Consider the following 22,504-nt stretch of genomic DNA (forward strand, 5'->3'; position numbering starts at 1 on the left):
CTTTGCAGAGCAGCACGCAGCACACAAAAGCATTGCACTCCGTCTCATGCAGCGAGCAACGTCGTCCAAGTCGGTGAACCAAAATATGCCTCGGCCAAACCAGGCCCCAGTGCGGCAGTAAAAAACGCAAAGGGGCCAAACTTACACCAGGCTCTGCTTTGCTTTTCCGTCACGTCAACTGATAAAACCCTAGGAAGCCTGATGAAAAATGCAGGATTCCTGGGGTCAGAAATGAATTATCGTAGTGCGGGGCGTTTGTGTCATGCTGTAATGCGGAACACAGTTCCGATGGGAAAATGTGCGTCGGCAGCTGAAATCCTTGCCTCTGGGAACCCCAAACGGTTCCATACCTCGGTGTGCTCGGAGCAAGTGGAGATACTATCCTCGCAGGAGACTCTGAGCAGACCGGAAGTAACCGTGATTAGGCACCTGGAGGATGCTTGGTCGCATGGCGGACTTGGGGCAGCGCAAGAAAGCAAGATGTCTCCAAGGCTTCGAAAGCGGTGCACGGGGATGGCTTGATCACGTGCCTTCCACGTGACCACCCTCGCGATCAAAATCCAAAACCGCTCTCGCAGCAGCCATTCGGTTTTCCCAGCAGATGTTGCGCCGACATCAACCTGGAACATCCCATCCGCTTTTCCGTTAAGATCTGAGAGCAGGCTCGCTCACCGTGGACAATCACTCACGAACATTGCATTGTGCGATCTGTCTGCCGTGAGACTTTACTCTCAAAATTATGCTCTAGGCTCTATATCCACTCGCATCCGTGTTTCTTCCGTCGTGTTTATCTCCGTTGCGCCAGGAAGCAGACAAGGGTGCGTATATTCACTCATGCCCAATTCGTCTCTCGTGAAGTGATCCGATGCTTTGCGGTAAGCCCACCCTTCCTGATTCATTAGAAGCGGTGGGTTGCGAGATTCCGGTGTACATACATACAATACATTCGATTAGCTGGCCAGTGAATTGGGACCACGGATGTGACGAGAGTGACGAGGGATAGCTCAAATGCCGTCCTTCTTGTTCCCCCGCCATTTTCTCGTATGAAATGAATCCTTAGATCTAGAAATCAGAGGTGACGGTGATCTTCATCATTGGATTGGGCAGATGTCGATATTAGCCCCTTCCTTCCCAGCGCCAAATTTTGGAGTGCTCAGTTGAACGAGCGAACGAAGGCTTGATGACGTCTCCGTCCGAATCCAAATTGAGAATGTTTGTATCGTCAGGGACGGAAGTTCTCTTTCGACCTTCTTCATCCCTCTCCATCATCCGCCACAAGGGCTTGGATGAGCCGGGCCTTTCCAGTTTGAGAGACCATCAGATGGACAGCAGACTGGCACAACGCACTGTAGCACGGCAGCTCATCAACCGGGAAACCATCCCTCATCTAGATTTGCAGCATCTTGATGACCACTCGCATAGCATCTTTAGCCGGGATTGTTTTGGCGAAAGCAACATGTTTTCGCCTAAAGCATATAGCACACTGTGTAGCTATTGGTAAATGCTGTGCGCATACCGAATAATGTCCACCGATGAGAGCAAGAGCGAGGTCCGACAAGATGCCACCACGCCACTTCCCGCCATCTCCGCTCTCACATAACCACCAATGGGGTTTTATCTTCAGCCCGTCGACGCCTTCAGACACCTCTCGAACAATCACTTCAAATTTTCCAAGCGGGAAGCATCCTCGATTCCTTAGCTCGTGACGCCCTTCCCTGTTCCCGCCAGGCCTGCGCTGCGAGGAAGGCTCGCCGTCCCGCGCACGTTCCGAAATTTTTCCTGCCTGGCTTTCTACTCGATGTTCTCCGCCCACCCTCATGTGACCCCTATGTATCTATGATGTACTGTAAACGGGACATGTGCCACTGCCGGGTGGCTATCATGTCGTTCATGCCGATACCCATATGCCAAGCGAATATCTTGTACATACATATGTATATGCACATAGATATGTACATACTGACACTGACTGTACTGGACACTGGAGCATCGCAACCTGAGGGCTGGTGGCGTTTCGTGAATTCAAATGTCCGAGGGCCATTTCCTAATATCGAGCTGTTCCGACGCAGCCCATTTGCAAATCATTTTCCCCATCATTGCACGCAGAGTTCCCCCCAGTGTCATCACCCGCCCCGTGCTGAAAACGTTCCATGAACGACTTCTGAAAATCTTGGCGCCAACATCGCATGCCAGTGATGCCAAAGCGAAAGGGACGTCCATCCCGATCGCCGCGGAGCAGCCCGATAAGGTTTCCCGAGAGACTCCAAAGAAAGATGTACCTATCCATCAGATGGCATTTCCGCCAGATGCGCCGATGGAAATGTGGGGTTATGGCCACCTTTGGCAATGTGGAAAGGAGCGATGAGGGAGGCAGGTGTGGCTTGAGAAGCGGAGATGGGGAGCAGAGGTGGTTACATTGGGTGGCGAGCATGAAGCATGGAAGTTAGGTGAGCCATGAAATTCTGAATTTCTGATGTCCGAGGAATGCCAGATTCTAGCTCCGTCTTTGGTCAAACCGGACGGCTCCGCGGGACTTGTCTCAATCGTCATCCCGTCAATCCATCCGTCCGAAACATTCCCAACGCGTCCGCGGCCCCGAAACCACGGCGCCGTGGTTACGGTTGTATCTCCCCACCCAAAGCCTCCCTCTCTGGGACAGACATGTGGGATATCTCTGCGATCGAAACTGTCTGTGATCTGCCGAATTTTTGTTTGGAGGATCCTGGCATGGCGGGGAGGCGGGTGTGCAGAATCTGCAGATGCAGAGGTCAAGGCACCAGTGATGTGATGTGATAGGGCGGGAATGGAGGGCGGGTTTGAAGTCCGAGAAAGTTGGTTGGACGCGACGTGCGCACAGTCTCCTTCCCTTGCATGTGCATTGTGCGTTGGGGAAAAGGGAGAAAAAAAGTCTTGTGCGCTGTCGGACTTTTGAAAGCTGACGCGCGGAGTTGCGCACTCCACATGACGATGAACGAATAGCATCTCAGTCTCAGATCACACGAACTCCGCTTTCCAATGCCAGAATTTTTTTTGAGCACATTTCTATTGAACCACTTCTTCATACGCGAGAGTCAATCCCAAGAAATGAGGAGTGGAAACCAAACGTCTATTATATCTACGTGTTCAGATGAGGTCGTTCAACCAAGGGAAGTCCGGGTCCAGCCCAGGCATAGGGGGCAAAGCACAAGGCTTAGGAGGTTCGAGTGAAAGATTAATGATATGATGTGGTAAATTATGGGTGTCTATGTGAGTCTGTAGTAAAGGTATCTAAAGGGATGTACATGAAGATGGCACACTGTATGATGTGACGCTTCTAGAATGAGGGCACGCCGAGCTCGAACGGGTCTATTGGTGATGAGGTCTCGAGGTCGTCGTCGGATTCGGGCCATTGCGAGTCGATTGGTTGTTGCTGCTCGGCGTCCGCGTCTGCTTCTGGGACGGCGTCCGCATCCGAGGTGGGGCTGGCAGGCTCTTCCATGCCCGGAACACTCAATCCCATTGCAATCAGCTTCTCATCGCATCCCCACTTGACGATATGCCTGCTCAGGGCATCATGTCGGGAAAACACCTTCGCGCACGCCTCGCACTTGAACGGGCGGATACCGAGGTGGATACGCGTATGCCTCTTCAGGTCGTGTTTGCGGGAGAAGGAGGCGACGCACAACTCGCAGTGGAAAGGTTTGGGATATGCGGATGGGGAGGCTGTGCGGGTGGATGTGGCGCGGACGGGAGCGATCTTGATGCCGTTGAGTTCGGAGACGGTGAGTGGGAGGACGTTTTGGCCGTTAACTTTTTCGCATTTGGGCTTAGGCGATTTTGGAGCGGTGCAGTCCTCGGATGAGGAGGGAGAGGTGTCTTTCCGCTTCTTGACCTGCTTAGTGCGTTTTGTTGCGGTTTTCTTGGATTTTGGTGCTGGGGGTTCGGGAGCAGCAGCAGATTCGGAGGCGGTGGTGGTGGGGATGGCAGCGTCGACTGGGGAGGATGGGACGACGATGGGTTCTACGATGTGCTCGTCGCCGACTTGGAGGTTGGCCATGGGCGCGACTGGGTAGTATGATGGGTGGTAAGGGAATCCGCTGAATGCGGCGTCTACCGGGGACTGCTTCATCGCCATCTGCTGGTCGTAAGACATTCCTTGGTACGCTGGGGATGGCGGTGGGGTGTCAGGCAGCCGAGCGCTCATCAGTGGCGACGATGAGTCCGAATCGGAGGCGCATTGGGAGGATGAGATGGAGGAAACGCTCATGCTGCGTTCGTCGATCTGGGTGCGGCCAGAGAGCATGGCACCGGACACGACGCCGTACATGTCAAACTCAGCCTCTTCCATCGGTGTAAGCAGGCCGGACGCGGCGCTGGCCCATGCAGGCACCAGCGTTCTCTGTTCCTCAGCCAGGTCCATCGTTGCCCAGGGCCATGCATCGTTAGAAGCTGTCACGGACTGGGTGTCGCGGAAGGACTTGTCGACAAAGATGCCGGTCACGGGCTGCTCCTCGTAGGCGTAGAGGAGATGCTCCATTCGCTGGGTATGCGCCGTCGAGTCGTTGGATTTCAAGTCGGGGATGGAAATGCATGGCGATGATGGGGATGCAAGTGATGCAGAGGATGGTGCGTCGAGGTGGTCGCCCCATTGGAGGAAACCGTCGGCAGGGAAAGCGGAGAAGAAGTCGAGGTCGCTGAACGCCCCGCTCTCAAAGGACGGTGTTTGCATCATCGTGGATGTGTGATGTCTCTGTAATACTAGCGATAGAGTAGGATGCAGGCTGACGTTGATGCAGACAGGTGGTGGCGAGAGATGTATAGTAGGTTGGAAAGGTCCGGGGGGGGGGAATGAGCCTCACCGCTTCCTTTAAATTCAGATCTGCGCCGGTTTCTAGAAAGTCTGGGTATCATAGCGATTCTATTTAACGTTTCATGGGAAGCTTGTCTAGTTGCACTAGGCATACCACAGCCCAGTTGGGTTCGTTAGATTCCAGCAGAGCCGAGGCAAGGCTTTCAGGCCATCAACACCGACCTGCCATCACATCACGCTGCGCTTTCTGGGTGTGAGGCAGCGAGCAGGGAGGGATGGAGCGCCGAGAGTGGACATGGCCGAGTTGTGGCTTTTGGGGCGTGCGCAATATGCTATTTTGCAGGCTCATTTCGGGAAACGAGGCGAGAAAACCTGCACTCCGACCCATTACATTTCTTATTGCTGATGATATCTCTTATTGCGCAGAGCGCGTTCGGTTTGCGCTGGTACCGGGCGTGCGTTCCGCATTTGCCTGTTTCCGTGGGGAGTTGCTGATGCCCGTCAATCTCACTCCGCCCATTCTTTCCAGCAAGCGATCAAACGCGCCGGGAATTGGTTCACGCGCACATGGGTGGCCCCTTACCGCGCCCCAGGTTCTCCCCCCCCCCCCCCCCCCCCCTTCATCACTCCCAGGCTGGCTGTCCCATTGAACAAGCGAATAACCAAAACAGCGATAGATTGGGCGTCAGCTCCGGGCTGTATCCCCCCTCCTCGCCAATGATAGTGAAACCGCCACCGCCCCAACAAGGCAGTCCTTCGTCTCTCGGTCGTTCTCGAAGGTGCGTGGATACGGCGAGATTGTCGCAGTTTGGAAGGCGGGGAGTCTGGTATCTCTTCTCCAACGGGATTGGCGATTGGAGGTTTGAGGGGCAAAGGATGCAGCTGCGGGTATCATTATCGTCAATTTCAAAACGATAAAATTTCGTTTCATGGATTTGCTCACGCGGATACCATGCTTTTCATTGTGATCGAAAAGAAAAGGGAGGGTCGGTAACTATGTAGTATATAGGGCTTGTTTGGCGCTGGATCAGGATCAGCTTCCAAAGAGCACAGCCTCGGACGGTCGGAGTCGACCCTTCGTATAATCGTGAGCGGGATCTGGGGCTCCAACTGGGCGCAATGAAATGGGAACTCAATCTTGCGATCGTGTGGACAAATTTGTTGGTTCGCCGTTGCTATTTGGGCACCGGTTCTTGCACCAAAAACAATCTCCATGGCTTTTTTGTTGATCATCAATGTCGACGCGTTCTCGGGTCTCCCCAGAACCAGGTTTCGCACATTGACAGTACTGGCAGGATTGCCGGTACCAACAGCACTCAAAATAATATCACGAACGCCACGGGCGAAAAGTTTTAGTCCACGTAGGCGTCGTTCGCGGCTATTTTAATAGACTGCGGATCACACGCACGCATGGAAAGCGCAGAAACGTACGCGACATCCCAACCAGTACCGGAGGTCTACGGGCAAATGTGCTGGCCTCGTACGCTTACGGCTATCAACGCCAATATTAGCGCACGCATGGCGTTGAAATGAACCAAAAAGCCCTGGTAGACGGTAGCTTCCCTTCTCGCCATCACCAGGGGCGCGACATTGGCGCCGTTGGACAGTTTTACCCCACACCGTGACGCTCCGCCGACCAAAGGAAAATACATCGAAGCTCGTAATAAGCAAAAATTGTAGGCATTGCGTCGTGGAATACTAGTATGCACGTCGAAGATGGTGCTTCTTTGACGATGCAACGCGAAACCCACCGCAATACGACAACCTCCGGTGAAGAAAAGATATACAACGGAGGTGCAGGAAGAGACGGGAGAAAATGCCCAATAGCTTTCCTATTTTCCATGGAAAATGCATGGGCAAAAAATATCGTACAGGCAGCCCCAAGTAATCCTGAAATGAAGATGCCCATTGTCCAGAGCCCGCCATCCTTCTCGCCAGAAAAAACTCCTTCAGTGTCTTTACGCCTCATCCGAGAACGTGTGACGATGCACAGAAACGCCCAGCCAAGGTCTCCGCCCCCGGGCGTCGGGCAGTGTGACAGTTCAAGGGATTGTGGAGTAGAGCGCGAAAAGCACATCAGACGGGATCGACACGTTGTGGCTCTGCAAGGTGGGCTCTACAGTAGTAAGTACAGTAGGGCTGGGTTGTGACTTCGGTTCTGAAAGGTGTACAGTACACCTCACGGTCGGGATCCGGAGCAGGTGTATGCGAATCACAAGGAAAGCGCAGTGCCGCCTCATTCGGAGTCGAGTCTCAGAAACCAGCCTTCATTTCCAGCGTCGATGAAAGCAACGAAAGCCCCGCCTGGCAACACGTTGTCCAGATGTTACCCGAAGAGTTGAGCTCGCTGAAACAACAGATAGTTTGGACTTCGCTTGTTCCGGTGTACCTCAATGCGTGGAGGGCGTTGCAACAAGGTGTCATCGTTCTAAGGCCCCATTGCGCAATAGCAAATGCCGGACGTGCCGAAGGTGCTGGCAATACCGTCCGGGTACACGCATGATAGTATATATTTTACGTATACTTATGCGGGATCATACGCAGATGTATGAAGAGACTCTTGCGCCACATTTTTGGGCCACTCTGTATGTATGCGATAGGCAGGTATGGAAATGGCTCCCTCGTTTTGGGGCCATTTTTACAATTTACAGCTGATTTACAGACCCATACCGCGGCAAATTTAGCCCAAACCGTCATCGCGACGTCTAATCGTTCATTTTGATATCATATCCGGACGTGTTCCCTTGGAGAGGGCAATAAAAACTGTCTTGTGATTATCGACGCCAAACGAGGCGTGCCTTCGTCCGACATGGGTGCTTTCGCCCGATGGGCTATGCGCGTTGGGGAGATTTCCCGGGCTGCGCGCGAGAAGGGGAGGCGGAGACCTTCCTATCCAGAAAGGCAGCTGCATTACAGTATGGGGTTCCAGAGCCTGCGAGATCCGCAGTAACCTATGATATCTATCTAGACAGAGCAGCCGACTCGGCAGGAAATATGCCCTCCAATCCACTCGCTCTATTACACCCGACAAGAACCCTTGGGCGTTTCTCGGAGGTGGTTGGCCCTGTCCCCACCGCTTACAACGTATAGTCCCATCCCTGGGCGCTTGTCGGAGGTGGTTGGCCCTGTCCCCACCGCTCACAACGTATGTATAGTCCCATCCCTCATCACCAGTACGGGCACGTTGGGGGACATCCCTGATTGACACCCACGGAGAGAGGCGGAGAGCTGTCAAAATAGTGGTGATCGAGGCGGCAGAATATTACGATCGGGGTACTACTGCGAATCACCGGTGTCTTTCATATGCAAATTACTGGCAAGGCCCACAAGTTTGTGAATTGCAATCCCGCACTGGCAGGCCAAATTTGGAACTTCGAGTGAATTTGGACTTTCCGGGTTCGATGTCATTTGTATTTACACGTGCATTTTTCAGGATGGTGAGATGGGTCTCCAAAATCGGGGAAGTAAAGGGCGGAGAGCAGGCTTCATGAACTAAGATGAATTAAGGGGAAGATTTGTTCACACGTGGGCCCCGAATTGAACTTGAGGGTAAGCCTGCCTGATGGACTCGTAAAGCTTTGGAAGGAGGGAAAAATCCGATGAGGAGGCTGTTGAAGTTGAAAGATCGATTGCATAATTATAGCATACCTCTGGCTTAGTCCTCTGCAACGCTGCCGGGTCCTCAGCCAAGCACACAAAGGTCGTGACATTGCCCGAATCAATGACGTTCGACATAACGAAAAACTCCGATGCGCCGATAACCACCGCGAGGGACACGAACACCCCGTAATGCAAGCTGTTGTCGGGTATGTCTGAGAAGCGGACGTAAAGATAAGCAATGAACCCACAGATGAGGGCAATGAGGGTTCCACCCAGCCCAAGTACGGATCCAATGAGCTGGTCGTTTATGATCGCGTCCACCCCGCGCTGCTTGCAGAGCATCCACGTATCTTTCGCGGCGCGGATGTAGTCCTTTCCGTACACCGCGACCTGCACGAAGGCCCATTTGTTGAAGTACTCGATAAGGCTCTCGATGATCCCGATACAGCAAGCGGCGCAGGCGGCGCAGAGGGCCGCGATGGCGTTGCCGTCCTGGGCGTTTTGGTCGGCGGCGATGCGGAGGAGTGCGCGGATGGTTTGCAGGATCGCGATGATGAGGGAGCCGAAGCAGATGCTTCCGAATGACGTCGTGACGGCACGCTTGGCGGAGGCTGCGGTCGGGTTTGATACCGGAACTGTGACTTTGCCGCGCGGGCCGCCTGGTTGGCCCATGAAGTAGTAGGTGGCGAAGAGACCGGAGACTGTTACGTGGACGGTGTTCTGTTGTTGTGAAGTTGAGTCAGATACCGCATCCAGAACAGTCGTGAGGAAATTACGATTCACGAAACTCACCGAAATCACTTGAGTGACATAGTACAACGCAAACAATAAAAACACGATTGCCACGTATCTCAGAGCATTCGACGGCGGGTTCTTGTCGTTGAAAAACTGCATCATGCCGGCGAACGTCGCAACCCACAGCGCGTTGAATGCTGTCACAAGAACCAAGCCGATGAACCCTGCCACGAGGGTTCCAGGGAACTGAGTTGTGACAGTGGTGACGGTTTCGAGGATAATTTTCGCGAGGGGAATTCTGCTCCTCCATGACCAGAAGAAGTATGCGCTCAATGCGGCCATCAGCAACCAGATGATGGCGGCGCTCAAGATTCCGGCGGAAAAGTAGTAGACAGCCAATGCGACCAGGATGACAACATTGAAGACCATGGAAATTTTGATGAGAGCCCCAGCGAATTTTTGCATTGCCATAAAATACTGTTCAAATTGAAAACGCTTAGCGAAACGTGTCATCAACCCTCGAAGTATGTGACGAGATTCATACCAGCACGGTGAGAACAGCTCCACTTCCAACGATGGCGGCCAAAATGCCTCCAGTATCTTTCGGTGTCAACGAGATCGTGTTATTCGGGTTGTTCGTGCCATTGTTGCCATTGTTTCCATTGGTATTCCCGTTCAACTTGAGATGCGAAAGTCCAACAGCCGCACAAACTCCGAAAGCTGCCAAAGTTGCGAGGAACAAAAGCGTTGCCCAAACATCCTGAAACCGACAGCAAACGGTAAGCGACTTGCAACTGGTGACCCCGTCTAAATCTCTTCAAAACCAGACGCAGCTCTGGTATCCCAGCTCCACCAAGCCATAAAAAAACGCAAAGAACCTTGCCACCCGTCTGACACCTCGCGGTTCCCGTCTAACTCTTCACGACCGTCCTTTCCCATCTCCGTCACGCACGCACCTTATATGCTGACGTTGGCTTGAATTTCTCCCCAGAATCCTGGGGAGGTGGCGGTCCCTGCTGAGGTGGTGGGTAGTTCGAATACTGCTGCTGGTTAGGATTATAAGCGTAAGGAGTTTGCGAAGGTGCCGCATAGGGGTTCGGTTGGTATTGCGGTTGTGGCGGGCCCTGGGGGTAAGGTTGCTGGGGCGCGTAACCGCCGTGTGGTTGATAGCTGTTCTGCGGCGGGTAGCCTGGTGGCGGAGGCCCCTGTCCATAGTAATCCGGCTGTTGCTGTCCTTGATAGCCGCCCATAAGGTTCTGGTCGCTTCCGTACTGATTGAGGTTCTTGGCCATTCTGACGGAGTTCGAAATGCGCGCAAGGGATATATGGTGGTTATTCTATTTGCCGACCGGACGAGTGGCCCACACTTAGAGTATTAGGTTCCGCACTAGCTCAGTGACGCCGAGCTGACGTTGCTGGGAATGCCGCCTACAGTACTGTACGTCGATGTTGTCGGAAGTTGGTTCTTCCTGTCGTTGAGCTGTCTGGGTGCCAACTTGGCGGCTTTCAACAAGTGTCGGTATCACCCGGAGCCTTATACTGTACAATAAGCTGGTATGGAACTGTTTTCAATCCATCACGCGTGCACCTCACATACGCGCTGACTTCAATAGGTTCTGCATGGGTTCTGGAACTCATAATACTAGGTCCCATCGAGCCTAATGCGATCAGTGAAAGCCAGCTACTCCTCTCAAATCTTGAAAGGAGGGTCAAAAGGCTTGGTATCTTGTAACAACGAGAGTCAGTTTGGCATATCCTACGCTATGATTAACCTAGTCCTAAGCTATACAGATCAATCCCAAAAACGCATACAGATCCTCCGCCATAAATGCACAAGCAGCATCTGCCTAATATTCTATCATCCCGTCGTCATTATAGAGCGGGTTCTCAATCATGTCCACAGGAGGCTGATAAAGTGGGTTGCTCACAGCGTAAGCAGCATTCGTCATGTTGTCGGCAACTGCGCGACTCTGCAGCTCGTTCGCGGCGCCTCGTCGTCGGCGCATGAATACGATTGCAGAAACGACACTCAAAGCTCCTACACCTCCCACCACGGATGCGGCTGCGGCGGTGGTCGTTCCGGCGCCGCCGCTGCCGGAACCTGTGCCATCCGGTGTAGCCGTGACGGTCACATATGTAGTCGATGTTTCTGTGGTTCTGACGACCTGCTGAGCAGTGCTGGTTGTTGTTGTGGTTTTGAAACTCGTAATAGTCAAGGGCTGTGCGGTCACTGTGATTGTTGAGGCGGGTTCCCTTTCGGTGACGGTCACTGTTTCCGCGGGCTCCGTTTCAGTGACCGTGAGGGTAGATTCTGGCCCCGACACCGTGACTGTCGAAGCGGATCCCCTCTCGGTTACGGTCACTGTTGCCGCCGGCTCCGTCTCCGTGACCGTGATCGTAGAAGCTGGCTGCGACACGGTGGTCGTAGAAGCCGGGAGCGTCAACACAGAAACGGAAGTTACGGTAACGGGGGATGCACTCGCGGTCTCTGTCTCGCGGACAGTTACAGCTGAAGTGGCTGTGGTTGTCTGGGTTTCTGTAGTGGTGGTGGTCGGTTCCGCGACGCTCCTGAGTGTTCGGGTAACAGTAGAAGCGGGCTCGGTTTGCACATCGGTCTGCGTTTCACGCACGGTTGCGGTCGAAGTGGCCGTCTCAGTTTCACGCACGGTCGAGTATGATGTGGCGGTCTGAGTTGCCGTGGAAACCTGAGTCTCAGTTTCAGTCTGAGTCTGAGTTTCAACCAAAGTCTCCGTCGTCGCGATTCTCCTAGACTCGGTAACCGTCTGCGTCACCGGGTCTGCTGTGGAAGTCAGGTAAACGGTAGTGCCATCCTTCGTCGACCAGTACACCGCGGTCTCCGTGTCGACTTCAGTGCGAGTCGAGAGCGCCGTTGTGGTGCTCGTAACAGTGCTAGCGGGCTGCACGCTGATGGTCGTTAGGGTAGAATAGCTCGTGTAGTAAAAACTGTCTATTTCAGTTGAAATCAAGGTCAAAACTGATGTTTCCGTGTCGATTTCGGTCGAAATTTCGGTCGTGGTGCTCGTAACAGTGCTAGCCGGCCGCTCACTGATCGAAGTGATAGTCGAATAGCTCGTGTAGTAATAGTTGTCCACCTCAGTTGAAACGACCGTGCTCGTCGCGGTCGCAGTGCTGGTTTGCGTTTGAGTTGCAGTCTGAGTTTGGATCTGGGTTTCGGTTGACATCTGTATCTGAGTCGCGGTACTAGTCGCAGTGGCCGTGGTAGTCTGGGTATCGGTCAGCGTCGTAGACTGAACGCTAACTACGGTAGTCGCAGTAGTAGTCGTCGCAGTGATAGTAGAGGCTGGCGCGGTTGTTGTGGTGGTGGCGGTGTCGGTCTTAGTGCTCGTGGTAGCCGTCGTGGTCGTCGCAGTGACCGTAGAGGCTGGCGCAGTTGTTGTCGTGGTGGAGGTTACCGAAAGCAAGCTGGTGGAGATGATAGTGCTAGTTGTGGTGGTGGGCTGCACGCTCACGGAGGTGGAAACGGAGATAACCGTGCTAGTCTCCGTGGTTGACTGGACACTGACTGAGGTGGAGACGGAGTTGGAGACAGAGACAACAGTGGTGGTTGTCGTGGTAGGCTGGACGCTCACGGAGATCACGGTGCTAGTTGTTGTGGTAGGCTGTACGCTAGTTGTTGTCATGACCAGAGTCTCCGTCTGTGTGGCCGTAGCTGTCGTAGTCGCGGTTCTCGAGCCATAAGTGGTGACTGCGCATGGACACTTGTTCCAGAGACGAATACGACCATCGCTCTGACCAGCGGCGAGGTACGTCCCTGTGTCGGCGACAGCGCGTGCCAGCGAAGAGTTCGTGGTACCTACACCGGCTCCGTAGCTCCAGGCGAGACTGAATGTTGGCTTCAGCGTCCATTGCCGGATTACTTCATCTTTCCCGCTGGTAAGAAGATAAGATGCTCCATCCTTATCCATCTGGCCAAGGGTCCATACGGCGGCATTGCCCCCGGCGGGATCGTGCTTGAAAACCTGGTATGATTGCATAGTGGCTCGAATGATGACGTGGACTGTGATAGGAGAACAAACAACCGGTCAGGATGCCTGCGCCTTGATGCATATGAGGGAGCCACCAACAATGACCCAACCATGGCCTGGCAAGAAACAACGAACGCTCACCATTTCCGCTGAAGTCACCAGCAATGACATATCTATCCATCACCAAAAGCGCACCCACGCGATATGAAGTCGTGACGTTATAGAGCGCCACGGGCGCGGTGGTATTGGCCCAATCATACTTGTAGACGGCAGTCCAGTTGTGTGGGCTGATGTAGGTGGTGTATACGTGCTGGCCATCGTAAACCGCGCCAACCGCGTCGCCAAAACCACCTGGTACTGTAGCAGACGGAGTGGCAGTTCCAATATCCCATAAATACGCCTTGTTGTCCTTCGATGGAGCAATGCTAATGGTGTCGGTGTGGGAAATTAGACTGGTAGGTCATCTCAGGCACGCACAATCATGGGTGGTGAACATACATCTGATTGCCATAAGTCTCCAACCCCGACAACAACTCGGTAGGGCCGGTGTATACTGTTCCGCTCGGTGACGCTCCTACCTGTTGCGTCGTGTTGTCTATGTTCCAGCTCCACACCGAGGAGTCGTTTATGCGCGCGGCATAAAGCACATTGCTAGGATGGACTGCCAGGGCGTCATGCTGATAGGTAGCGCCAATCGTACGCAATATCGCGCCGGTTGCTATATTCCATTGAACGATCGTATTGTCGTAACTGGAGGAAAATAAAGTCGTGTTTTGTAGACCGACGGCGATGTCCCACACAAAGGCCGTGTGTACGATCATGTCCCGATAGGTATAGTTTGACGCGGAGGAAGAGACAAATTGTCCACACACCGCCGTACTCTGCGCAAAAAGAGCTACCGCTGTTGAGGCTATCGAGGCCCATGCCTGCCACTTCATCGCTCCGGGTATCATCACAGTGGGTCTGAAGGATTCCTCAAGAACGATATGCAATCACACAATCACTCGTCGATAAAGCCTGGCTTGATCGAACGGCGGGGATTAAATCTAAGGTTTAAATCTTTTCGGCGACAGTTGTTCGCAAGTTTCGCCCTCTCGAGCAGTGTATGCGAGACCGGGTATAATCAAAGTTGGCAGAATTCGCTCTCTCCAGCAGTGTATGCGAGACCGGGTATATCCAAAGTTGGCAGGATTCGCATGACATCCGAGGCGAGAGGATGGCCCAGATCCGTCGCTGTTATATCGCAGTTCTGGCTTCCCACCGACACCGATAATAGGCGACGCCCCGTGAGTTCTCGGATTGGCCACTGCTGGTAAACCTAAACAAGCGTTTGCGAAGGTTCCCCTATTAAGCCGGAGAGCTAGCGTCGGTAACATGCTCGTATTGCTTCGTAGGTTGCCGGCACCGAACACCGGGCGTATGCGCCCTCCAAGTCAATCCGGAGAAATGTGTAACTCAAAATAGTCGGAATGTGTCGAAATCCGTGTCATCACCGCTTCTTGCAGCAAACAAGCCGTTGGTAAACCGGAGTATAGTTGCATCGCAGGAACCTCCTTTTCCGCGCTTGAATAGGGTTACTATTGTTCTGCAATTTCTCTCACGATAGTTTTGTGGCAAGATATGCACGCTCGTAAGGAGGAGGAGGACGAGAGATGGGGATGCCGACAACAAGACCACGCGTGCTGGGACAACCCCGTTGCAAACGATACGAGATGGAGAGCAGATGGAGAGAGAGGAAAGTCACATGCACGCGCAATGGACTTTTACTCATGCAGAAGCGCCTCACCTTTTGAAGTTGCTCCTTGTTACAATGTACCGCTATTGGCAACGGTGGGCGGACGGTGGGCTTCTGCGAAGTTGGTTTCCGCTGTTTCCGCCCTCCTTGCCCAGCTCCTTGCCAGCCTCCTTGCCCTCCGATATCGCGTATTGGTCGCGTATGCCCAAAAGGAGCTTGCAGTTCAGCTTCCAACCCAAGCTCAACACAACACTCGGCAATTCCGTAAAAGAAAACAACTCTATAGCTCAAATATCTAACGCATAACACAGCGCAGCGGACCTCCCACCAGATGGCGCGCAACCTCTCGTCATCCTCCGTCGTCTTGTCCGTATCATCGACCCCATTAAAGTGGATAGTCACCCTATGTGCAACATTCAGCGCAGGCCTAGCGCTAGCATTTGTGGCGAGAAAGGCTAAGAGGCAGCTACCGAGATGTGACGATGGTGGGCATTGTGTTTCCTTTGCGAGCCGGCTTGTCTGAGACTTTGCGAAGCATCTTCGTTTTGACCGACAGGTTCCTCACATGCAACAGGTGTTCTGATAAACAGCCACACGCAATTCCAGAACGTGAGGGGGAAACGGCTGAGAACTGTCTTTATGGAGCATAAGCTAGGGAGACAGCTGCCTCTTATCGTTCTGATTCATGGAATGGGCGCGCAGGTCAGCTTCACTTGTAAAGTTTGCCGAATATCCCTCCTGGAAGGTCTTTTCTCATTGAGTTTGCAAACTCTAGCTAGGGCAATGGAGCGAGCAGATCAAGCATTTTGCGACCAACGCGAATGTTCTGGCGTTTGATATCGTTGGACACGGACAGGTCAGGATTTTGCAGTTGAGCGTCAGGAAGCGCATGAGGATTCTGACATCAAATTACAGAGCGAACGGGTAGATACGTGAGTAGGGGACTTGACTTGCCCGGATTTGGAGATTCGGATGACGGAGGCATTGATGGTGATCAACGCTTAGGGAGGACGCCTATACCACCTCGGCCATCGTAGAGGACATCTGCGCGCTGCTGAGCCTTTACAAACCCAAAGCGGATTCGTTCATCGTAAGCTGACCCTTCGCCGAAGTTCGATGGAGGAGTGTACAATGCTGTAATGGCGTCTCGCTGACACGTCTCCAGCTGATAGGTCACTCATACGGCTGCAATCTCATAACCTTCTTATACCCCCACCTGCAAGATCTCATCAAAGCCATCATCTTCCTATGCCCGAAATCCACGCCAACGCCGCACGAAGTGGAGAAGCTACGGCAGTTTGTGAAGACGCCTACAGTTTTGGTGGATATACTGCGGTATCTGGATCGTAGAGGAGGCATTTACTCGCCGTCGGTAAATCGGTTGGTGGGGAAGGAGGCGTCGCCGGCGCTTAGAGAACGGCAGATTCAGTGGAATGCGGCGCATTCGACGCGCGTGGCGAAGTGGATATTCAAAGGCGTAAGCCCCGGTTATATCTGTCCTTGAAGTTATTCACCATCTGAACTACCCCGACACAGGCGCATTTTGCAGAACCCGATCAGTATGCAGCAATTCGGTGTCCGGTCTTACTGGTGAGTATTTTCTTGCCTCCCTTACGAATGTCTGACGCTCACCTAGCGATCTGAAGATTGGAGCGGCCGAGGACCTTGTATGCCCAGTCACAACGAATCTGGAAGTTGTCCATGCGTGGCTATCAAAGACGTCCGACACGGTGTCGGAACCGTTCATCATCCCAAATGCTGGCCACCAGGTTATGCTAGAACACCCGGACGTTGTGAATGCTATAATGTACAACTGGTTGATAGAAACGGGGTTTACGAAGGTCCGTATGGCGATGGTGATGGTGGCCGGCTGCGACTGCCTGTGCTCACTCGTTTTGCATTATAGATGGATCTGAGCTACCAACTGCAGTTGAAGAAGTCCGCTCAATCGAAGTGGAGTCTCAAGTATGTAACCGAGGTGGTGTATCCTTTCTCCGATCCAAAGAGCGGGTCTGACCTTTGCATCGCAGAAATTATGAGAAGTGGAAAAAAGTGGCGCCTGTTTCAGCGGTGCCAGTGAAAACAACGGTGACGATATCCATATGTAGAATGCTATACGAGATCACTGGGCTCATCATTTTCCGTTCCACAGCTCTTCCGGCCTATGAAGACAATGCAACAGGACGACCCGGAACATACCCCGCGTGTATTTGCCAAGGAGCATCCTGAAATAGGGCTGGTATGGACGCGGCTGAGGTAGTTTTACCCGAGTCGAGGAAAGGTTACAAAAATCCCTTCCGCAAAGGTCATTGACATATCCCGCGAAGCCCCACCATACGCCGCCGAATCCTTCAACAACACCACCTGCGTCTACCAAAAGCTTGCCACAACATCCAAAATCCCACCAACGCGCGACGAAGTGAAACGGTTCTGCGAGGTCGCGCGCGAGTTTTGGAGAAAGAATCCGGACACGCATATCGGGGTGCATTGCCATTATGGGTTCAACCGCACGGGCTTCATGGTGTGCTCGTACCTCATTGAGCAGAATGGATGCACGGTTGCCCAGGCGTTGGCGAACTTTGCGGAAGCGAGGCCGCCTGGGATACGGCATATTCACTTCAAGGTGAGCTCACTCATCTATGGGAAAGGGGTGCGCCGGACAGCGCCTACATCGCGGTATATGACCTAACTTGCCTTGTCCATCATTTCTCGGAAGGACGAGTTGTACATGCGCTACACGGCAGGCGTGATGCGGTCGCCCAATAGGCAAGCCAAAGGTGCATAAAATGAGCTGAGCAGTAGAATAATCTACCGCCTCTGCAGAATAGTGCATATAGTGTGTGTGTCGATAATACACCTTCGCGTCTCGAGACTCCCGAATCCAGATCCACGTCTCGCTTGTCTCGTCTCGAATGGATCCATTTGAGATTCCAAGCAAACACGTTGAAGTTCCAAATGGCGCGAGGGCAGCGTGTCTGACGTAAGCGTTCGAACACACGTCATCGCGATTCATGACTCCCAGACCTCCACACTTTCACACCTCTACAGGTTTGCGAATTTGACGATGATCTTGCAGAGATCGGACCCCTTCCGTCCGCTTTCCCTCCCTTCACTCGGAGCATCACTCCTTCCGTTCGCTACTTTGACCTGCCTTCACCCGCAACAATGGCCCAAGAACACTCCAGCCACCACGTCCACCGCGAACGAACCATCGTAAAGGAAGTCGAGGACGACGAGTTCGAGTGTGACGACCAAGAGTGCATTTCGTACGGAACACGCCACCAAGCTTCCCATAGCTACCATCCCCACTCTCAGAATGATTTCACTGCACCTCACTCATATAGGCTTGGTGCACGTCTGAGGAATCTGTTTGTAGGGCCGCCGGCGGCTGATGCTGACGAGGTTCTTGTCGAGCAGGAGACGGTTAAGGTGGTTAGGGTGAAGTACAATAAGGTAAAGATCAGGGTGAACCTAGGGTTGTGTTTCTCCAATTCGATTCTTTGACTGACTTCTACCAACCAGGATGGCAAACGCAACGGACACCTCGACGTCTCGACTGTCGACGAGGAGCATAGGTTAGGCGAGGCTGTGAAGGGGAAATACAGAGGTAGCGCGGGAAGCATCAGCACGAGAAGTGGGAGTGAGGTGGATCATGTGAGATACAGGGCGCTGAGCGGTGCGAATGGAATCAAGCACCGGGTAGGAGAGACGGAGAGGGAGGTGAAGAAGCAGGTATGTCATGGTGAAAGAAGTACAGTACGTTTAGACATGAATGTGAGACTGATTTAGGTACTACGACTATGCAGCCTGGCAGCTTGCTCGGCAACATATGGTCAGCCGTCACCACCGCCCTATCCAGCACCGACGACCGCCACCGCGTAATCGAACACCGCGCCGGCCGCAAATACAACAAAGCCAAAAGCAACGCATACGGAGCCGCCCACGATTTCAAGACTGAAGCGGATCGCGTTGCCGCAGATGCAAAACACCAGGCGGGGAGAGCGGCAGAGAACGTACTTGACACCGTCCCGGACTTGCGGGATGTCGTGGAAGAAAAGGCTGATAAAGCGAAAGAACAGGCGAAAGATACAATCGAACATGCTACGGATGCAATTGGGAAGGCTGCCGAGGAAGCTGCGCAGCGATATAACACCGCAAAGGAACGGGCGTCACAGGGCGCTCAACGGGCTCGTGAGACGGTTGAAGATGGAATCAAGAAGGTGCAGGAAACCGCGGAGGAGGCCGCTGCGTTGTTGAAAGAAAAAGCAGCCAAAGCGGCCGAGGCGGTGAATGAGACTAAGGAGACGGTTAAACACCAGGTCGAGGAAACGGCCGAGGGTGTGAAACGGCGGGTGGAGAACGCTGCGCATCGCGTGAAAGCAGAACTGGATGAGACGGTCGAGGCTCTCCGCAAGTCGGCTAAAAACGCCAAAGGGAAAGCGCACAACGTCAAAGAAGGCGTCAAGGGTATTCCGCAGACACTCAGAGAAGGCGTGAGGGAAACCGCACACACCATCAAAAAGAACGCACATAACCTCAAGAAAGGCGTGGAACATACCGCCCACAATGTCAAGCAAGGGGCCAAATTTACCGCCCAGGATGTCAGGAAACATGTCAAGCAAGGCAGCGAGTCTGTGCTCCACACATTCGAGAGCGCTGCGGAATGCTTGGGGACGCGCGGACCCAGGACGCAGGGATGGCATCCCCACGCGGGCTTGCCGGGGTTGGGAACTTATGGCGGCCCGATTACGGGTACACCGTTCGCCAATCCTGTGCCTGTAACTGCGTTTTACACGGCGTTGAGCACCCTGTGGTTCGTGTGGCTTGCCAGGTACGTGATATCATCCCCGCCCCCCCCCCCCCCCCCCCCCCCCCCCAAAAAAAGATGTTCTCCGTTGGTTGAGCTAACACTGCGATCCTCCGCTAGCCGAGTCCACAAAGCCCGCACCCGCACTCAAATCTACCACGGCTCCGGCGCCCTCCAACTCGCCCTCGAATCCTCGCCCTCCGTCCTCCTTTCCCAAACCACCACCACACCCTCAACCTCCCAAACCATCACAACAACCCACGAAACCACCGACGAAACCCCGCACATCACGCATATCCACCACCTCATCCGCGCCATCGATGCCCGCCGCACCTTCACGACCACAGTACCGGTGTATTTGATCGTCCTGGGGGCGATGGAGCTTGGGGGGGCGTACAGGCCGCTGTTGCACATGTTGAGTTGGGCGGTTTTGGTGGCGAGTGTTGTTATGACTGAGTGTGAGTACTCCTTGCGTTCATATTTGGTTGTTGGGGATGGTTTGCTCATGTTTCCGACATTTTGATCATAGACGGGATACTCCAACCCACCGCTCACGCCCCCGGAAGCGCGCGCGCCGTTGGGGCTGGTATCACTGCGGCTATCGTCCTGTTTGCTGCCTGCAAGGCCATGTATCTTGTGGTTACTTGCGCAGGACGTCCGGTTGTTTGAGCTGCCTGCTCGTCGTACACACATACGCCACTCATCGCACCCTTTTGTGGCATCCCCATATTGGATCACCGCTACGGGAAATCGGGGAATATACCCCGCAGTCAGAGATCTTCGCGCGCAAACCAACATGATCCTGGATATGAGATGTCAGGCATTGTTTTCTCTTTTTTTTGGATGACGACTTTTGAGATTGAGCTTCTCCCCGCCCCCATCTGTTTCATTGGGATTGGAAAGCGGGTCGGGGCTTCCTGGCGTCGAGCTGGGAAATGTGAATACATATGCATGTAGTATTAATTTCTTGGAAGTTCGGTTTCCATCCATAATATTGAATGCATGAAAACCTGTGGCTGGCGGTGGGTGGACGAGTTCGAAAACGTCACATTATAGTCGCCAAATCCAATTTGCCGGGGCGGCAGAACTGCATTATACTGCCCCGCATTATAGCCTCCCCCCTAGTAAAGCACATGTCCCATCTCGAACTGGTCATTGTGGCAACGCCACTTACGAGTGCCTAATCACCATGGTAACGTGGCAAACAGACGCCAATGGAAGAAAAAACCGAAGTTGAAGCCACGAATGATTTTAAGTAAGCCAAGCAGTATAGTATTGAAGAAAACACTTTGTTTTATTGAGAACCTATGTTTAACGGAAGGTTATGCACATGAAAAAGGGAACTAGCTCCTCGACTTTACTGATCTTGATATCAATGCGGTGCTATAATCGTATAAGAAAATGGGACATTTGGGTCAGAATCTGAGAAGTTTTGAGTTGAGAAGAAAGAAACTTACCTTTGAGAAAAACAAGCCTTCCAATTGAAATTGCTTAAGAGCGTTCACCACGAAGACGACGGGCTATAAGGAAGTGAAGAAAATAGGTGATTTAGAAAAACAAGGCGTTGAAGGTCGAATAAAGAACCACTCCATCCGGAATAAGCACATGAAGAAATATGGCAGTGAGGGAATTATGGAGTAAACTCACCAAGCTGGATATCCTTAGGCTGGATGGTGACACGCTTGGCGTGGATAGCGGCCAAGTTAGTGTCCTCAAACAAACCAACAAGGTAAGCCTCGGACGCTTCCTGCAAGGCGCCAATGGCGGACGACTGGAAGCGCAAGTCGGTTTTGAAATCCTGAGCAATCTCGCGGACGAGACGCTGGAAAGGGAGCTTGCGAATCAAAAGCTCGGTGGACTTTTGATAACGACGGATTTCACGGAGGGCAACGGTACCGGGACGATAGCGGTGAGGTTTCTAGGTAGGCGGACGAAGAGTGGAAAGAATTGAGTTAGGTGTGAATTGAGCATGAAGGTCAGGAGTGAAGACGAAGGAGTGTCACCGCCGTTATCCGTCCCTTGCGGGGTGGCCCAGGAAGTACTGAGAGGAACAGGGAACGCAATTTGCTGTGGGAAAATGGCACAGCGATGCTTACCTTCACACCACCGGTAGAAGGGGCAGACTTGCGAGCAGCCTTGGTGGCCAACTGCTTGCGCGGGGCCTTGCCACCAGTGGACTTACGAGCGGTTTGCTTGGTGCGGGCCATAACTGTGCTTTGAGGGTTTGTCGAAGGATGTTTCTGAACGGAAGCAAGATCTGTTGTTGGTCAGGTTGCGGAATGTAATGGGGAAGCAAGTGAGGGTTGTTCCCCTTGCGCTTCGCTCGCCGATGAATAATCAGCGACCGCGGATAGTAACGTCAATGCGTATCATTTCATCGCCGTCAGTCACAGCAGCGGCATATCCCATCGGGAAGTGGCTTAGGGACGGAAGGGTGCGCTGAGCACTCTCGCTGTCAACAACAAATCAACGGGCTAGCCCTTCAAAGTGGTTTCATTTCATCTCTCTCAGCCTCAAAATAGAAGGAAGGGTGTGGCAGGGTTGAACTTTGAACAAACATGCCAAGAACAGGAAGAAAGCGGGCCATAATCACATGAGGAGGCAAGACGTGTGCGACAAACCTAGCGGAGTTACATAGCATGGCATTCCGTCGAGCAATGCAGTCCAGACAGGAGACGGAGCACGTCCCCGGCGTCCACTGTACATGCAGTCAGGTCGCTGCCGAGGACACTTTCAACCTTTCCAGCTGCACGCGACATTCCAACTCCTCGTGTGCATCTCGACTCCACGCGACATTCAGCCGACATAATGAGAACTTTTCCTTACGATCG

At 53.2% G+C, this 22,504-nt stretch overlaps 7 protein-coding genes across 7 annotated transcripts; 3 read left to right on the plus strand and 4 right to left on the minus strand.

Annotated features, from left to right (window-relative positions):
* Window positions 1–3,517: 3,517 nt before the first annotated feature.
* EV422DRAFT_488454 (uncharacterized protein) lies at window positions 3,518–3,676 on the minus strand (the record flags this gene model as incomplete). The annotated part of the gene is made up of 1 exon (XM_053067423.1): window positions 3,518–3,676. A coding segment is annotated over one exon (159 nt), but the record flags the coding sequence as incomplete, so codon positions are not given.
* A 1,408-nt stretch (window positions 3,677–5,084) lies between these two features.
* Window positions 5,085–7,511, plus strand: EV422DRAFT_506300 (uncharacterized protein; the record flags this gene model as incomplete). Its single annotated transcript, XM_053068552.1, is given in 11 exon segments — window positions 5,085–5,109; window positions 5,216–5,382; window positions 5,423–5,568; window positions 5,597–5,779; window positions 5,821–5,953; window positions 6,180–6,269; window positions 6,341–6,465; window positions 6,492–6,913; window positions 6,955–7,280; window positions 7,334–7,374; window positions 7,394–7,511. 11 exon segments carry the CDS (start codon window positions 5,085–5,087, stop codon window positions 7,509–7,511), a joined length of 1,776 nt encoding a protein of 591 aa, XP_052925720.1.
* A 649-nt stretch (window positions 7,512–8,160) lies between these two features.
* Window positions 8,161–10,707, minus strand: EV422DRAFT_619979 (plasma-membrane choline transporter-domain-containing protein). The gene is made up of 5 exons (XM_053074086.1): window positions 10,081–10,707; window positions 9,669–9,884; window positions 9,182–9,601; window positions 8,438–9,109; window positions 8,161–8,365 (listed from the first exon to the last, which is right to left on the minus strand). Exons 1-5 carry the CDS (start codon window positions 10,414–10,416, stop codon window positions 8,309–8,311), a joined length of 1,701 nt encoding a protein of 566 aa, XP_052925721.1. The 5' UTR covers window positions 10,417–10,707; the 3' UTR covers window positions 8,161–8,308.
* On the minus strand, window positions 10,694–14,433 carry EV422DRAFT_51909 (WD40-repeat-containing domain protein). Its single transcript, XM_053069569.1, has 3 exons — window positions 13,630–14,433; window positions 13,273–13,556; window positions 10,694–13,163 (listed from the first exon to the last, which is right to left on the minus strand). Exons 1-3 carry the CDS (start codon window positions 14,082–14,084, stop codon window positions 10,972–10,974), a joined length of 2,931 nt encoding a protein of 976 aa, XP_052925722.1. The 5' UTR covers window positions 14,085–14,433; the 3' UTR covers window positions 10,694–10,971.
* A 1,036-nt stretch (window positions 14,434–15,469) lies between these two features.
* On the plus strand, window positions 15,470–17,651 carry EV422DRAFT_496221 (Alpha/Beta hydrolase protein; the record flags this gene model as incomplete). The annotated part of the gene is made up of 11 exons (XM_053067860.1): window positions 15,470–15,568; window positions 15,642–15,743; window positions 15,876–15,956; window positions 16,032–16,343; window positions 16,403–16,456; window positions 16,513–16,707; window positions 16,773–16,831; window positions 16,897–16,954; window positions 17,019–17,105; window positions 17,172–17,489; window positions 17,583–17,651. Coding segments are annotated over 11 exons (1,434 nt in total), but the record flags the coding sequence as incomplete, so codon positions are not given.
* Window positions 17,652–17,763: 112 nt separating this feature from the next.
* Window positions 17,764–20,393, plus strand: EV422DRAFT_51791 (uncharacterized protein). Its single transcript, XM_053069484.1, has 6 exons — window positions 17,764–17,846; window positions 17,915–18,319; window positions 18,389–18,598; window positions 18,673–19,697; window positions 19,794–20,131; window positions 20,203–20,393. Exons 2-6 carry the CDS (start codon window positions 18,032–18,034, stop codon window positions 20,340–20,342), a joined length of 2,001 nt encoding a protein of 666 aa, XP_052925724.1. The 5' UTR covers window positions 17,764–17,846; window positions 17,915–18,031; the 3' UTR covers window positions 20,343–20,393.
* Window positions 20,394–20,901: 508 nt separating this feature from the next.
* Window positions 20,902–22,171, minus strand: EV422DRAFT_528995 (histone H3). Its single transcript, XM_053070313.1, has 4 exons — window positions 21,770–22,171; window positions 21,321–21,591; window positions 21,131–21,193; window positions 20,902–21,056 (listed from the first exon to the last, which is right to left on the minus strand). Exons 1-3 carry the CDS (start codon window positions 21,878–21,880, stop codon window positions 21,165–21,167), a joined length of 411 nt encoding a protein of 136 aa, XP_052925725.1. The 5' UTR covers window positions 21,881–22,171; the 3' UTR covers window positions 20,902–21,056; window positions 21,131–21,164.
* Between the last annotated feature and the right edge of the window lie 333 nt (window positions 22,172–22,504).

This window comes from Fimicolochytrium jonesii, assembly GCF_025526975.1.
Source record: "Fimicolochytrium jonesii strain JEL569 chromosome Unknown EV422scaffold_11, whole genome shotgun sequence".
Taxonomy (NCBI): Eukaryota; Fungi; Chytridiomycota; class Chytridiomycetes; order Spizellomycetales; family Powellomycetaceae; genus Fimicolochytrium; species Fimicolochytrium jonesii.